This window comes from Heterocephalus glaber, unplaced genomic scaffold (genome assembly GCF_053883595.1).
Source record: "Heterocephalus glaber isolate CG9 unplaced genomic scaffold, H.glaber_assembly_v1.0 deba00001545, whole genome shotgun sequence".
Lineage (NCBI taxonomy): Eukaryota > Metazoa > Chordata > Mammalia > Rodentia > Bathyergidae > Heterocephalus > Heterocephalus glaber.
Genome location: NW_028258338.1, coordinates 2331644 through 2345427, shown reverse-complemented (window position 1 = coordinate 2345427; position 13784 = coordinate 2331644). Strand labels below are relative to the sequence as shown.

Genomic DNA, 13784 nt, shown 5'->3' with positions numbered 1-13784 from the left:
AGTGAGTAGGCATTTTAATAGTTTTCACTTTAGAGCTTCATGAATTATGTGCTTACAAACATCAGACCATCATGTTGTCTTAGTCCATTTTCTATTACTCAAAACAGAATGCCCCATAGTGGGTAAGATACACAGGAAACTATTTTGGCTCACAATTCTGAACTGAGAGGTATATATGGTGATGATCTTCTTGCTGACAGAGTCTTCATGTAGATCAAGGTATCACATAGAAGGGAGACAAGGAGCTGAGCATGATGAGCCCTGACCAAACTGGTTTTTACAGGACACCAACTCTCCACATTAACCCACTGACTTGTTAATCCATTCATTTATTAATGGAATGAATGGGCTAATCCATTAAGGAGAGCAGAGCACTAATTATTTCCTGAAGATCCCTTCTGCTCCTACATCTTATAATTTCAAAATGAGGATTAAATTTCCACATGAATTTTGGAGAGGAAACCCTTTGTCTGTCTGTGAGGGGACATGTATTTTCCTGTCTAAATTCTCCATATTTCCAGGCATTGTGCACAGTGGGATCAGACATCCTGCCTTGTTCTTGCTCTCACGGGAAGAACATTCCTTTTTACTATGTGATGACATTATGTTAGCTGTAGGCTTGTTATACATGCTCTTTATAGGTTGAGCACACTCCCTTCATCCCCCAGTTTGCTGAGACTTTTTATCATTAACAGGTCTTGGATTTTGTCAAATTCATTCATCCCCCCTCGCCCTCTGACCTTCCACCATATGAGGAAACAGTAAGTCCCTCAGCAGGTACCACACAACAGCACCTTCATCTTGGCCTTCTTTGCCTCAAGGACTATAGAAGTAAACTTAATTATACTTATAAATTACCCATTGTGTACTACTTTGACATACATAGCAGGAGGAGACAGAAAAGACAGTGTCCAATTTTTCTCAATTAAAAGCTCAATATCAGAGGGTAAAGGCAAGCACTACAACTTCTCATTTCCCTACCACAGCAGTCAGCATATGAGAGAATGAGGGGAGGACAAGTGAAAAAATTAAAGCCTTGGTGATTGGGTCAACCTTTGATTGCCACTGGCACTATGGAACTTTTGTGGCTAATACCTGTGGAGGGTCAGGTAAAGGCTCGTGTTTCTAGCCAGTACTTTATAACCTCTGTGAATTTCCTGCAATGTGGAATAATTAGCCCTGCTCCACTGCATAGTAGTGAGGATTAAACATTGTATCTCAGCAAGACTTGGTCCTTTAAGGCATGAAATGTCCACTGAGGTCACTGGGACTCTGCACATCACCCAAGCTCTTACAGAAATTAAACAGTAAAGGATGCCAGCTAGAATACAACCTGCCTAAACTCATAAGGTAGTTCAGAGTTTTGCTGTCTGTGTGAACTTGGCACGGTCCCTAATGTGGAACTGGCATTGTTGCTAAATGATAGGTCTATAAGACAGGATGAAATGAGTGAACCATCAGGAATACACAGAAGAGAGTCATAGAAGAGAGACACTGAGTAAACATCCACAAAAGTGCACTGCTATGCTATCCTTCTACACCCTTCCAAATCACTGTCCTGATTTTAGGCCTCTGAGTATCAAGAAAGAAAAGCTGCCCTGGGAGAACCTAGGAGACGATCCTGGCAGAGTCATCTTAACTCTCAAGCTCTCTGACGAGACCCCAAGTTCCAACCTAAGAAACTTACCTGCTCTCACGTCACTTCTACCAGCAGGAGACACAAATTTGTACACCAATGCAGTCCTGGGGCCTCCCTAAAAAGAGACTGACACAATGCAGATTGGTTTTGGCTCAGAAGAAATCTCAGGTCCCTGGCTGGGTGGGTGCACATCACAGGATTCTGTAGGGGAAAAGAAGGTAAATTTAATCATTCAGGCTTCTTGAAATTAAAAGACACATGTCTAAATTCCAGTAGGATTTTGAAATAACTCAATGCTATTCTGGTTCTCAGGAAGCAGGTGCAAAACTGCTGTTCACAGTCACCGACCCAGTGTACCAGGCAGCAAGGAAAGGCTCTTGAAAATCTCATTCAGGGCACCAGTGCCAACATTCAGGGGCACCTCCTGGGGGCAGTGGCCTCTGCTTCCACCCCTATGTACCAGAGGACTTTCTTCCAACCTCACTGCCTGGCTGGTATGAATGCTGGTCCCACTCAAAGAGTGGCTGGATTGTGTTCTGGGCCTGCCCCCTTCCCTTCTTCCAAATCTCCATGGTGCAGAGCTCCTCTTGATATACTCCGGCCTGCTAGTTGGGGATTTCAAGGTAGTGATCTGAGATCCAAAAAGAAACAAAACACTATCGATAACAAACCTGCATTCTAATGTTACTTTCCTTTCACACATATGTTTATTTGGTGTTAGCGATGAGGTACCCAGGTGAAAGTCTTGCAGGGGGGTTAACTACTCAATTGCTAAGCGGCAGGGAAACACATACAGTCAGCTTATCATAGTCATAATAGTTTACACTGACAGTACAATGGTGAACCATCAAGTTCCAATTCCACATCCCTTTCCCACACTTTGTTTGGCAGCAGATGTTTGCACCTAGATCTCAGTGTCAAGTGCCCCCATTTCAAACAGACCTAGCTCTGTTCCTGGGTGGCAGTCAGTAAAATGGTACAAAATCACATGGACATCAACAAGGCATTCACACTACATAGACATCTTATAAAGATATCTCCCTGACAACAAGTTAAGGAGCAAAGACGGAGATGTAGGCTGGAAAATTGACAACACGCGGCATGGGAACCAGATGAGAGGAGGTGGGGAACACTGGTGTGCAGTCTCCTCGGTCCCTGAACGCCTCTCAGTGCTCCACAAATGACAGGCAGGAAAGATGAGGACCTTCTTGGTCATAACACAGGTCTTGGGATTCCTCCTCCGATAGTGACTGTTTGGTCCCCAAAAGAAGCCCACCTCCCAAGAGCTGGCAACACAGTACTGTCTGAATCCCTAAGGGTCTTTGTCCCATGAAGATGGGCATCTCAATTCTCTTCCAACCACTGCTTGAACAGCCTCTGGAACATGTTCTTGCTTTCCTGCTGCCTCTCCAGTTGGAGCTTTTCCTCTGGCTCCTGCTGCTGCTGCTGTTGTTGCTGCTGCTGCTGTTGCTGTTGCTGCTGCTGCTGCTGCTGCTGCTGCACCCCACCTGGCTGAATGCCAGGCCGGTTGGTGCCCAGGCTGAGGGTCAAGCCACTGAGACCCTGCACAAGGGTTTCCCAGGAGGAAGGACTGGGGTTCCCATTCCTCTCCCCAGTGACCCCAGAAATATTTGGCATGTGGCCCTGGCAGTATCGACATTGGCATCTGAATTGATTCTGAGCTCTATCACCTGGGAAAGAGATCCTGGTTTCCCTTTCGACTGGGTAAGGTGCCATGTGATCACGGTGCCTGCGTCTGAAGTGCCCCAGGAATGCTTTCTTCTTCTGAGGGAACCCCAGCCTTTCCCAGTGCTGCTCCAGCAGAGTCTTCTCCCTGTGCTGCTGCTGGAACAGTCCCTCTTGCAGAGGCACAGCGGGGTTGGAGCCAGGACTGATGCTCAGGTCACCGAGGCCCATCATTAGCTGTTCTGAGGAGGAAGGCTGAGAGGCTGCTGCGCCTTCCTGGGAGGTCTCTGTGGTGGGCATCTGGGAAGATCCAGAAATCAACCCTGGATTCCATTTCTGGAGTGGATCCATGGAGGTCTTGTCTGAGCTAGAAGCTCTGCCAGGCACTGGAGTCTAGATCAGGTGAAGCTGGAGGTTTTCAAATAACTAGACTGGAGGTAGGAAAGTTCACGGCCAGAAGATACCAGACTGCAATGAAGGGTGAAAAGAGAAGAAAGAAAACTCATGACTATCCGTCTTACTTAAATCTTTTTTTTTTTGAACCGAGGATTGAACTCAGGACCTTGTGCTTGTAAGGCAGGCGGTGGCACCACTGAGCTAAATCCCTGGCCCCTGTCTTACTTAATCTTTCTGTACCTCCACTTCCTAGGTGTAAAATGGGGTCGATCACATGATATACCTTCTAGGCTACTTCTAAGGATTACAAGAGATAATACATGTCCAGCGCTCAGAGAGCTGATGGTACATCTCAAAAGTTGTAGAAACAAGGCCAATCATTGCAACCATGAGGGATACACAATGATGAAATGTCATGAACAATATTAATTCCTTGCTCTTTTTTTCCCACAGTAGGCAGCAAATGTTGGGGACCCGACCAGAGTTAGATCCCCAGTTCTTTCAATTTATTTTTAAATTATGAGACAGTGTCCTACTTAGTTGCCCAACCTAGGCCCAATTTCTTCAGCATTCTGCCTCAGCTTCCCAAATGCTGGGATTACAGGCATATGCCAACACACCCTGCCCTTGCTGAATGAGTTTTTCTAAGTTGCTGTCTAGAATAATTGTAAGGATGAACAATTTGTGACTAACACATGATTTTCTGATAAGTATTTACATACTTTCATGAAGTAGACTTTTATTAAATTGGAAGTATTTATACCATAGTTACACACCCTCTGGAATTTTTGCCTTTGAGATCCTTGGCTTTGGTCAAAAGGCTGCTCTTGTTACAATAATCTTCTGAAAATTCTCAATGTATATAAATAAGAATTTTTCCTATTAAAAGATAGGAGACAAAATAAAGAGATAGCAAATAAAAACAAAAAGAGTGAGAAACTGAATGAAACCAAACATTGCTTTGAAATGATGAATTTAACTGATAAACTTGTACCAGGAAAAAAGGGACGAAGGAAACAAGTTACCAATAGCAGGAGTCAAAGAAGGAATTTTATTACAAACTCAGAAAACAGAAAAAAGACAACATGGTCATACTACAATAGGGTCCACATAAATTATATCGTTTACATCACATGGACCAATGACTGGGAAATCATAAGCTACCAAAACTAACCAGAAATGAAATTGGGTGCACAGCCCTAAATCTTTTTTTACAGAAATTAAATTTTCAGTTAAAAATGTTTGCAAAATGATCTCTAGGCCCACAAAGTTTTATTGGCAAATTCTATCAAACACGAAATGAAGACATTACACCAATTTTAAACAATTTCTTCCATAAAACACAGCAGAAGGAACACTCCTAAAATATTTTATGAGGGTAGCACTGGACTGACACCTAGAAACTACAGACTAATATTTTGTCTTAGCAAATTAGCACAAAATTCTGTCTTAGCACAAAATTCTTGAACAGAAAATAAGCAATATATGAAAAGAATCATATACCATGATCAAGTGGATTTTATACCAGGAACACAAAGGTTCTTGTTTTATTAATTAAAAATCAGTCAATATAATCCACAGATTGTGAGTTTCGGTGAAGAAGAAAAAGGACAGGATCATATTAATGTATAAGAAAAACTATTTGAGAAGATGGAAAATCCACTGATGACATTAAAAATTCTAACACACTGGGAATAAAAGATCACTTCTTGAACCTGTTCAAGGGCACATATAAAAAAACCGTACACCTAATATCCTACATAATGGTCAATGATTCAATGCTTTCTTTATAAGGCTGGAAAAAAAAACATGGAGATGACCAGTTTTAACACCCCTATTCAGCTTCATTCTGGAAGTCCTAGATTGTGGAACAATGCCAGAACAGTCAGCAGTATACAAATGAGAAAGGAGGAATAATATGTTGTCTCTTCTCATAGATCTCATGACTATGTACTTGGAATACCCAATGTATGAGGTCTAATTAAAAAATATGGTAAATGTTTAAATTTAAAATAAATTATTACAGTAAATCTACATTGCCATTAAATCTCCTCAAAATATTTCCCCTAGGGCCAGGGATTTAGCTCAGTGGTTCCACTGCCTGCCTTGCAAGCACAAGGACCCAAGCTCGATCCCCGGTACCAAAAAAAAAAAAAAAATTTCCCCTTACTTCTAACACACTTATCCAATCATTCTTGCCACTTTCTGAAGGAGTTTGGGAAGTCCTCTGTCATGTTTGTAGTTCTACTGTCATGGGTGCCTTGATGCCCTGAATCAATTCAAAATGTTCACCTTTAACGGTCATTTTGACTTTGGGGAAGAGCCAGAAGTCACACGGTACCAGATGCAGTGAATAAGGTGAATGAGGACATACTGTAATGTTTTTCTACAAGGCTGCATTTCCACTGGATAGAATACAACAACAGTATTCAGTATATTTTTTAACACAACTCGCAAAGACATGAGAGAGGACTTCCAGAACTGTTTCAGAAAATGACAAAAACAATGGGATAAATGTATTAGAATGAGGGGGAGTACTTTGAGGGAGGTTAATGGCAATGTGCATTTTACTGTAATTTTTTTTTAAAAGTTAAACATTCATTATATATGCTGACCACAACTCTATCTCCTCCAAAACTTAGAAATAATGGCTGAGTTTAGTAATGATACAGAACATAAGGCATACACATGTAAAACAACCATATAAGTATGAGAAATCTAAATTTAAAAACATTATTTATAATGGATTCAAACTCAGTGAAATCGTTACATATATAACAAAACATATAGGATTTGTATGCTGAACATTATAAAATGCTCAACATAGAAATCAAAGAGGCAAAATTAATAAAAACATTGTGTTCATGGATCAGAAAACTCAACATGGAAATAAGTGAATTATCCCTGAGTTGATCTGTAGAATTAATGAGATGTCAACCAAAATATGGAACTTCTAAACTTCTGAAACAAGAATGAATTGAAGAATTCACATCATTCAGTTTTAACACTTGTCATAAAGTTGCAGAAATGAAGAGTAGTGCTGGATTAATATTGTCAAAATGGCTACACTCCCAAAACTATTACACAGATTCAATGCAGTCCCAATCAAAATATCACAGAATAATTCACAGGACTAGAAAAAAACAATCCTAAAATTTATATGGAACCAGAAGAGACCCAGAATAGCAAAAGCAATCTTGGGCAACAAGAGCAAAGGAGGCAACACACTACCTGACCTCAAGCTATACAATCATAATACAAATTATACAACCATAATATAAGCATCATGGTACTGAAAGAAAAACAGACATGTAGATCAATGGAACAGAACAGACAATACAGAAACATCCATAGACACATTTAGCTATTTGATCTCTGGCAAAGGGGCCAAAAGCATACATTGGAGGAAAGATACCTATTCAACAAATACGGCAGGGAAAACTAGATATCTGTTTGCAGAAGACTGAAACTGAACCCATATCTCTCACCATGTAACCAAAATAAAATAAAAATGGTTCAAAGATCTAAACATTAAGCCAGGCATTGGTGGCGCACGCCATAATCCCAGCACTTGGGAGGCTGAGGCAGGAGGATCACGGAGAGTTTGAGGTCAGTCTGGCCTACATAGTGATTTCAGGGCCAGCATGAACTACAAAGTGAGATACTGTCTCAACCCTCCCCCCAAAATCTAAACATTAAAACAGAAACATTGAACCTACTGGAAGATAAAATAAGTAAAATATTTAAAGCTGTAAGCGTAGGAAAGGATTTCCTAAACAGAACCACAACTGTACAACAAATTAAGAGCAAGAATCAACAAATGGGATTACATCAAATTAAAAAAGCTTCTGCACAGCAAAAAAAATCAATTAGTAGAGTGAAGAGACAACCTACAGAATGGGAAAAAATTTTGCCAGCTATTCCTCAAACAGAGGACTAATGTCTAGACTATGTAAATAACTCAAAACAAATTAGACCAAAAAAAAAATTAGACCACCTAAAATAAAAGACCCAATCAAGAAATAGACAAGTGAAATATACAGACTCTTCTCAGAGGAAAAAATGCAAATGCCCCAGAAATACATGAAAAAATATTCAATATTCCTGACCACTAGAGAAATACAAATTAAAACAAGGCTAAGATTCCATCTTAGACCAGAAAGAATAGCAATCATTAAGAAATCAAAAAATAACAAATGCTGGCATGGCTGCAGTGAAATACAAACCTTTATATCTTGTTGGTGGAAATATAACCTAATATAACCATTATGGAAATTCCTCAAAAAACTAAAATTAGAAATTGCACATGACCCACCTATCCCCCTTCTAGGTTTCTTCCCCAAAGAGCTAAAGATATTATACTACAGTGATACACATACATACCAATGTTTATAGCAGCAGCACAGTTCAAAATAGCTAAATCCCAGAAACTACCTGTATACCCATCAACAGACAATTAGATAAAGGAAATGTGGTATCCATACATAGTGGATTACTACTCAGCTATAAAGAAGGATAAATTTGAGACATTTGTAGGAAAACGGATGCAGCTGTAAAATACAATGTTGAGTGAAATAAATCATACACTGGGAGTAGTGGCACACACATGTAATCCCAGCACTTGGGAGGCTGAGGTTGAAGAACTGCTGTGAGTTCAAGGCCAGCCTTAACAACACAGTGAGACCCTGTCTCAAAAACAAAAACAAAAAATAAATCATATACACAAGCTTGAATATCATATAGTATCTGTCATTTGAATAAGGCAAAGTATAAATAAAGAGTACAATAAAGGATAGATAAAAGAAGAAAAGGGGATAGGTCTCTTGCAAATGGGAAGGGGTCCAAGAGAATGTAGGTGACAGAAAAGGGGGAGGGGAAGGGGAAATAAGTAGAATAAAAATATGCCATGTCTTTATGACAGGAATGTAATATGCCATGTCTATATTACAGGAATGTAATAACTCCATGAATGTAAATACTACATGTAATAAACATGAGATAAGATTAATAATATCAACAAGAACCAAAATGGGGAAAGGTGATTTAGAGGAGGAGTGCTGTTGTCTTGGCAAGGATTAGGCATGTAAACTGATGGCAGAAAATAGCCATAAATAGATCCATACAAATATGATCAAATGAGTTTTTTGGTTTTCTGAAACAGGGTCTCATTATGTTGTTCAGGCTGGCCTTGAACTCACTACGTAGCCCTAGCTAGCCTCAAATTCTCGGCAAACCTCCTGCCTCAGCCTCCCGAGTGCTGGGATTATGGGCATGTGCTACCATGCCTGGCTGGTCAGATGAGTTTTGACAGGGATATAAATGAGGATTAAAGAGAAGGGAGAATTTTCCAACAAATGTTGTATATCCACATATAAAAACATGAACCTTACCAAAAAAAAACAAAACATGAACCTTGACATGATTTATATATAAAATTAAAAATATATCAGAGACCCGAATGTCAAACTTTCAGAAGATACTACAGGACAACAGGTTTGGGACTAGACAATAAGTATGAGCAAGTTTTCAACAAAAATCACAATGCATGAAAAATTTAAAACCTAGGGGCTAGGTATATAGCTGAGTAGTAGAATACTTGCTTAGCATGCTTGAAGCTGGGTGTTTGATCCCAAAAACAAGGGAGGCGGAGAGAAGGGAGAGGAAGGAGAAGGAGAGGGATCAAAATATTGGCTCAGAAATAGACAATGAATGGGGAAGCTATCCATAAGGGCCACAGCCAAAAATAGAGTACTGTAAAACTTAATAGTAAGAAAATAAACAATGTAAATTAGAAAATGGGAAAAGGACTTAAATATGAGCCCTTAAAACAAGGTTCATCATTATTAACCACAAGAGACATAAAAATTAAAACTGTGATGACAAATCTTATCATACATAGAATGGGTAAAATAAAACTGACTAAAAAAAGAAAAATTAAAAAAAAAACCTGACTGACAATACCAAGTACTAGAGAACCTCCCAAGGAACTGGAATTCTCATATTTGCTGGTGAGAAAGAAAACCAGAGTGATAAAGTTTCTTTCTTTTTTTTTGTTGGTACCAGGGATCGAACTCAGGTCCTTGTGCTTGCAAGGCAAGCGGTGGAACCACTGAGCTAAATCCCCGGCCCCAGAGTGATAGTTTCTTATAAGAAATTTACCTTAGGACCCAGAAATCCCATTCCTGGGTATCCACCCTAGAGAAACAAAAACTTCGGTTTATACACACACAAAAAAGCCAGTGCATAAATGTTTGGGGCGGCTCCAATCCATACAAGGGAAAATGGTTCAGCATCAAAAAACAATATAGTATTGATCTGTGATTCATCCAAGTTATTGTATTATGTTAATTGAAGGAAGCCCATTCAGAAATCCACAAGCTATCTGGTTTCATTTATATGATATTCCATAAAAGACAAAATGATAACAAAGGGAAAGAGACCACTATTTAGCAGGGATTGGTGGTAGGGAGATATAAGTACAAAGGAGTACCAGCAGGAAGTGTTTTGCCATGATGGACGAGTTCCTTATCCTGATTGTGGTGGTGGCACCAAGAATCTACACATGTATTAAAACTCATAGAACTGTACTCTAAAATAAGAAAAGTCAATCTTACTGAATGAAAATACCCAGAGTCTTAGAAGATGACAGAGTGAAAACTGGCAGCATAGTACAGCCTCTTGAGGACCTGGAATCCAGACATCTGGAAAACAACTTAGCACAGAGCAAAGGAAAAAGAGCTCCAGGAATCAAGAGCTGACAGGAAAACCATAACTCAGAGAGAAACTGGGAAAACAGAAGGCAGTACAGAGAAAAGAACAAAGCTTTATAGAATGCTAACCCTGTCTCCTGGGGAGGGAGACCTGTCTCTGCAAACACAAGATAACTTTGGAGTGGTTTCGCCGCCTGCTGCACATGCGCAAGCGCAAGGACCTGAGTTCAATCTCTGGTACAAAAAAAAAAAAAGATAACTTTGGAGAGGAAAAAACTCCAGGGAGAAACAATGAACCAACAATGCTAGCCACAAGAAAAGCCCACAGTTACTGTAAACTGCAAATAACAGTGTGGCATTTTACTCTGAAATTGACTGCTTACCCATGGCAGGCTAGAGATGGAGAAGAAATCCACTGCAGAGCCCATCATATTTGGGAGTCATTTTGGGAAAGGGTTGTTTAATACCGTGCTACTCCAGGAATAAAAACTCACAGGACAACTACACTTCAGGGTTTCTGGGACTGTCTTAACACAGTGACAGCCATGAGAGCATCACGGGGGCGGCGCTAGTCATAGAACCCCTAAGAAGTTTAAGGAGTGGTAAGCTCAGGTTGGAAATGACATTGGTTCCACCCTCTGCAGTGAGAAGCCAGCCAGGTCACCTTTGGTTTTCTGAAGGGGCTGGGTCTGAACATGCTGGCATCAAATCCAGTCAACTGCTTAACACCAAACCCCCTCACTGACTGTCCAGCACAGAGCTCAGTGGTCAGTATGCTTTCTCCATCTGACAACACAATCAGGAATAGGCCTTGGGTTAGATGGTTGCCTCATCCCGGGGTATATGGACAGAGAGGTATCTAGAGCAAGGAGAGCACCTCACAAGCCCTCAAGCTATAAAGCAATATGGAGATAGCAGTGGCTTGAAGCATACAGAGGAGCACAAACACTGTGAGCCACCGGAGTGTATACAGCCCTACAACAGACATCACATAATGATTGACCCCACCCAGAAGGAAAGACAGGGCAGGACTAAGCATACACACACAAAAGAAATAGTTACAGAAACAAAATAGGCCCTCACTGTGACTCTCCGTCCCTCCCCCATTTCTGGTGGATTTTTTTTTTTGGTACCGGGATGGAACTCGGGTCCTTGTGCTTGGGGGAGGGTGGAACCACTGAGCTAAATCCCTGGCATTCTGGTGGATTTTAATACCACAAGACCTGGAAAGAAACTACTCATCCAAACACAGGGAGAAATATTTTGGACCATTTCCCTTTTTCTGTTTGTTTTTTTGGGGTTTCCTTTTTTATTTTAAACCAAATTCTATTAATTTTATTCTTTCATTGGATCCTTTCACTTTTCTCTCCTCCTTTTCATCTTCCATTCCTTTTATAAATTCTTTCATTTGTCCTTTCCCCCATCTCCTCCATTTTATTTTCTTATGACTAAGCTTTATTACTTTTTAGATACTTAGTTGAATCTCTTTTCAGCCTTTTCGCTAAGATCAAGTGTAGATATTTAGTTGATTATGTTATTATTGCTGAATTCTTTTCTATTGTTAATGGTAGCATAGTCGTTGAGTTTAGACAAGATCGGGTGCATTCAGGGTAGAAATGGCCTAGACAGCTGCTGCATTTAGTAGGTATTTACTGTATGTCAATATTTGGTCTGTGTTTGTGTCTAGATTATTATTACAGATATCTTGTCTTGTTTGTTTTTTGGTACCAGGGATCAAACTCGGGTCCTTGTACTGGCAGGGGCAGGCAGCAGAGCCACTGAGCTAAACCCCCAGCCCCTTACAGATATCTTTTCTATAGCTAAGGGAGGTATAGTTGTAGCTTTTATTGGTTCTTAGGTTATATAAATATCTGATTTGTCTCTATTTCTACTATTATTGATTTCTTTGCTATTGGCAGTGGTGGTATAGTTAGTGCTCTTAGTTGTTTTTCACTGCACGGTAATATCTGGTTTATCCTTGTGTCATCAACATTCATTTTCTCCTATCTATGTGGTACTTGGGATCTAGTCCCCAGAAGCAGGTTGGACAGTAAGAAGATGCTCAAATATTACATTAAGTAGGTTGAAGAAGAGCGTTAACACCAAAATATAATCAAATACAAAACACATCATAGGGAAACAGATTTTAACCAAAGAGATCTACATAATAGTGACAGAGTTTTTCTACTCTAAGTAATCTTCAACCTGCAGCACAAAACCATTAGAAATACATGTGAGAAAGCAGGGCAACAAGATCCTTCCAAAATCCCTTAACTCCCCCAAAGCTATGGACACCAAAGTAGAGAAGGTTACAGGCATATAACCCAAAAACCAAATGGTCAAATGTTTGAAGAACTCAAAGAATAAACAAATAAATGTTTTTATAAGATATATATTAAACCTAAAAAGGATGTTATTAAACAAACAAAAGATTTAAATAAGAAAAGTTTGACAAACTTAAAGTAGAAACAAACAATAAACTAAACAAGTTAAACAATACAATATTTAGTTTGGCAAAAAACCCTGCAAATTATGAAAAGAAAGTAAGTAGAAATATAAAATATGAAAATAGCCAGGTGTAGTGGCACACTTGGGAGGCTGACACAAGAGGCCAGTTTAGGCTACACAGTGAGTTCCAGGCCAGCCTAAACTATATATAGCCAGACCTTGTATATATAAAAAAAAAAGAGGCCCCTTATTGCCTTTGCTACTGTGTGGGTGCCATGTTGTTTCTCCCCTGCGATGCCTGTCTGTCATCCACCCTGCTTTGGACCCAGCCAATTATGGACTGAAACGTCTATGAACTAGAAGGTGAGCCGGTTGCAGCACCTGGAAGGAAGCTCCCTGCCTCCATCCCAGGCTCCTAGGGAAGAGAATCTCAGCCGGTCCCAGCACCCAGAAGGAAGCTCCCCACCTCCATCCCAGGCTCCTAGGGCAGAGAAGCTCAGCCAGTCCCAGCACCCGGAAGGAAGCTCCACCGTTGCCATGACAGGCTCCTAGGGCAGAAAAGGTGAGCCGGTCCCAGCACCCAGAAGGAAGATCCCCCACTGCCATCCCAAGCTCCTAGGGCAGAGAAGCTCAGCCGGTCCCAGCACCCGGAAGGAAGCTCCACCGTTGCCATCCCAGGCTCCTAGGGCAGAAAAGGTGAGCCGGTCCCAGCACCCAGAAGGAAGATCCCCCACTGCCATCCCAAGCTCCTAGGGCAGAGAAGCTCAGCCAGTCCCAGAACTCGGAAGGAAGCTCCCCCGCTGTCATCCCTAGGGCAGAGAAGGTGAGCTGCATGGGTGCCAGAAGCACCCCTCCCGTGGAAATGAGAAGACATGTAAACAAGTCTCAAAAACAGACTTCTGGAT

The 13784-nt window shown here is 40.7% G+C and overlaps 1 protein-coding gene across 17 annotated transcripts in view; it reads right to left on the bottom strand.

Moving 5' to 3' along the window:
* Positions 1 to 2327: 2327 nt before the first annotated feature.
* The window catches only part of LOC101705560 (protein FAM156A/FAM156B), a 32995-nt gene continuing 21538 nt past the window's right edge, over positions 2328 to 13784 (bottom strand). For 16 of the 17 annotated variants that reach the window (XM_087189657.1, XM_087189658.1, XM_087189660.1 and 13 more), the window contains one exon: positions 2328 to 3793. In XM_087189657.1, coding sequence (XP_087045783.1) covers positions 2984 to 3676 — 693 coding nt within the window. In that variant the 5' untranslated portion in view covers positions 3677 to 3793 and the 3' untranslated portion in view covers positions 2328 to 2983. Of the gene's footprint in view, positions 3794 to 4497; positions 4620 to 13784 lie in introns of those variants that run through there. The other variant, XM_021251208.2, reaches the window with a different exon arrangement.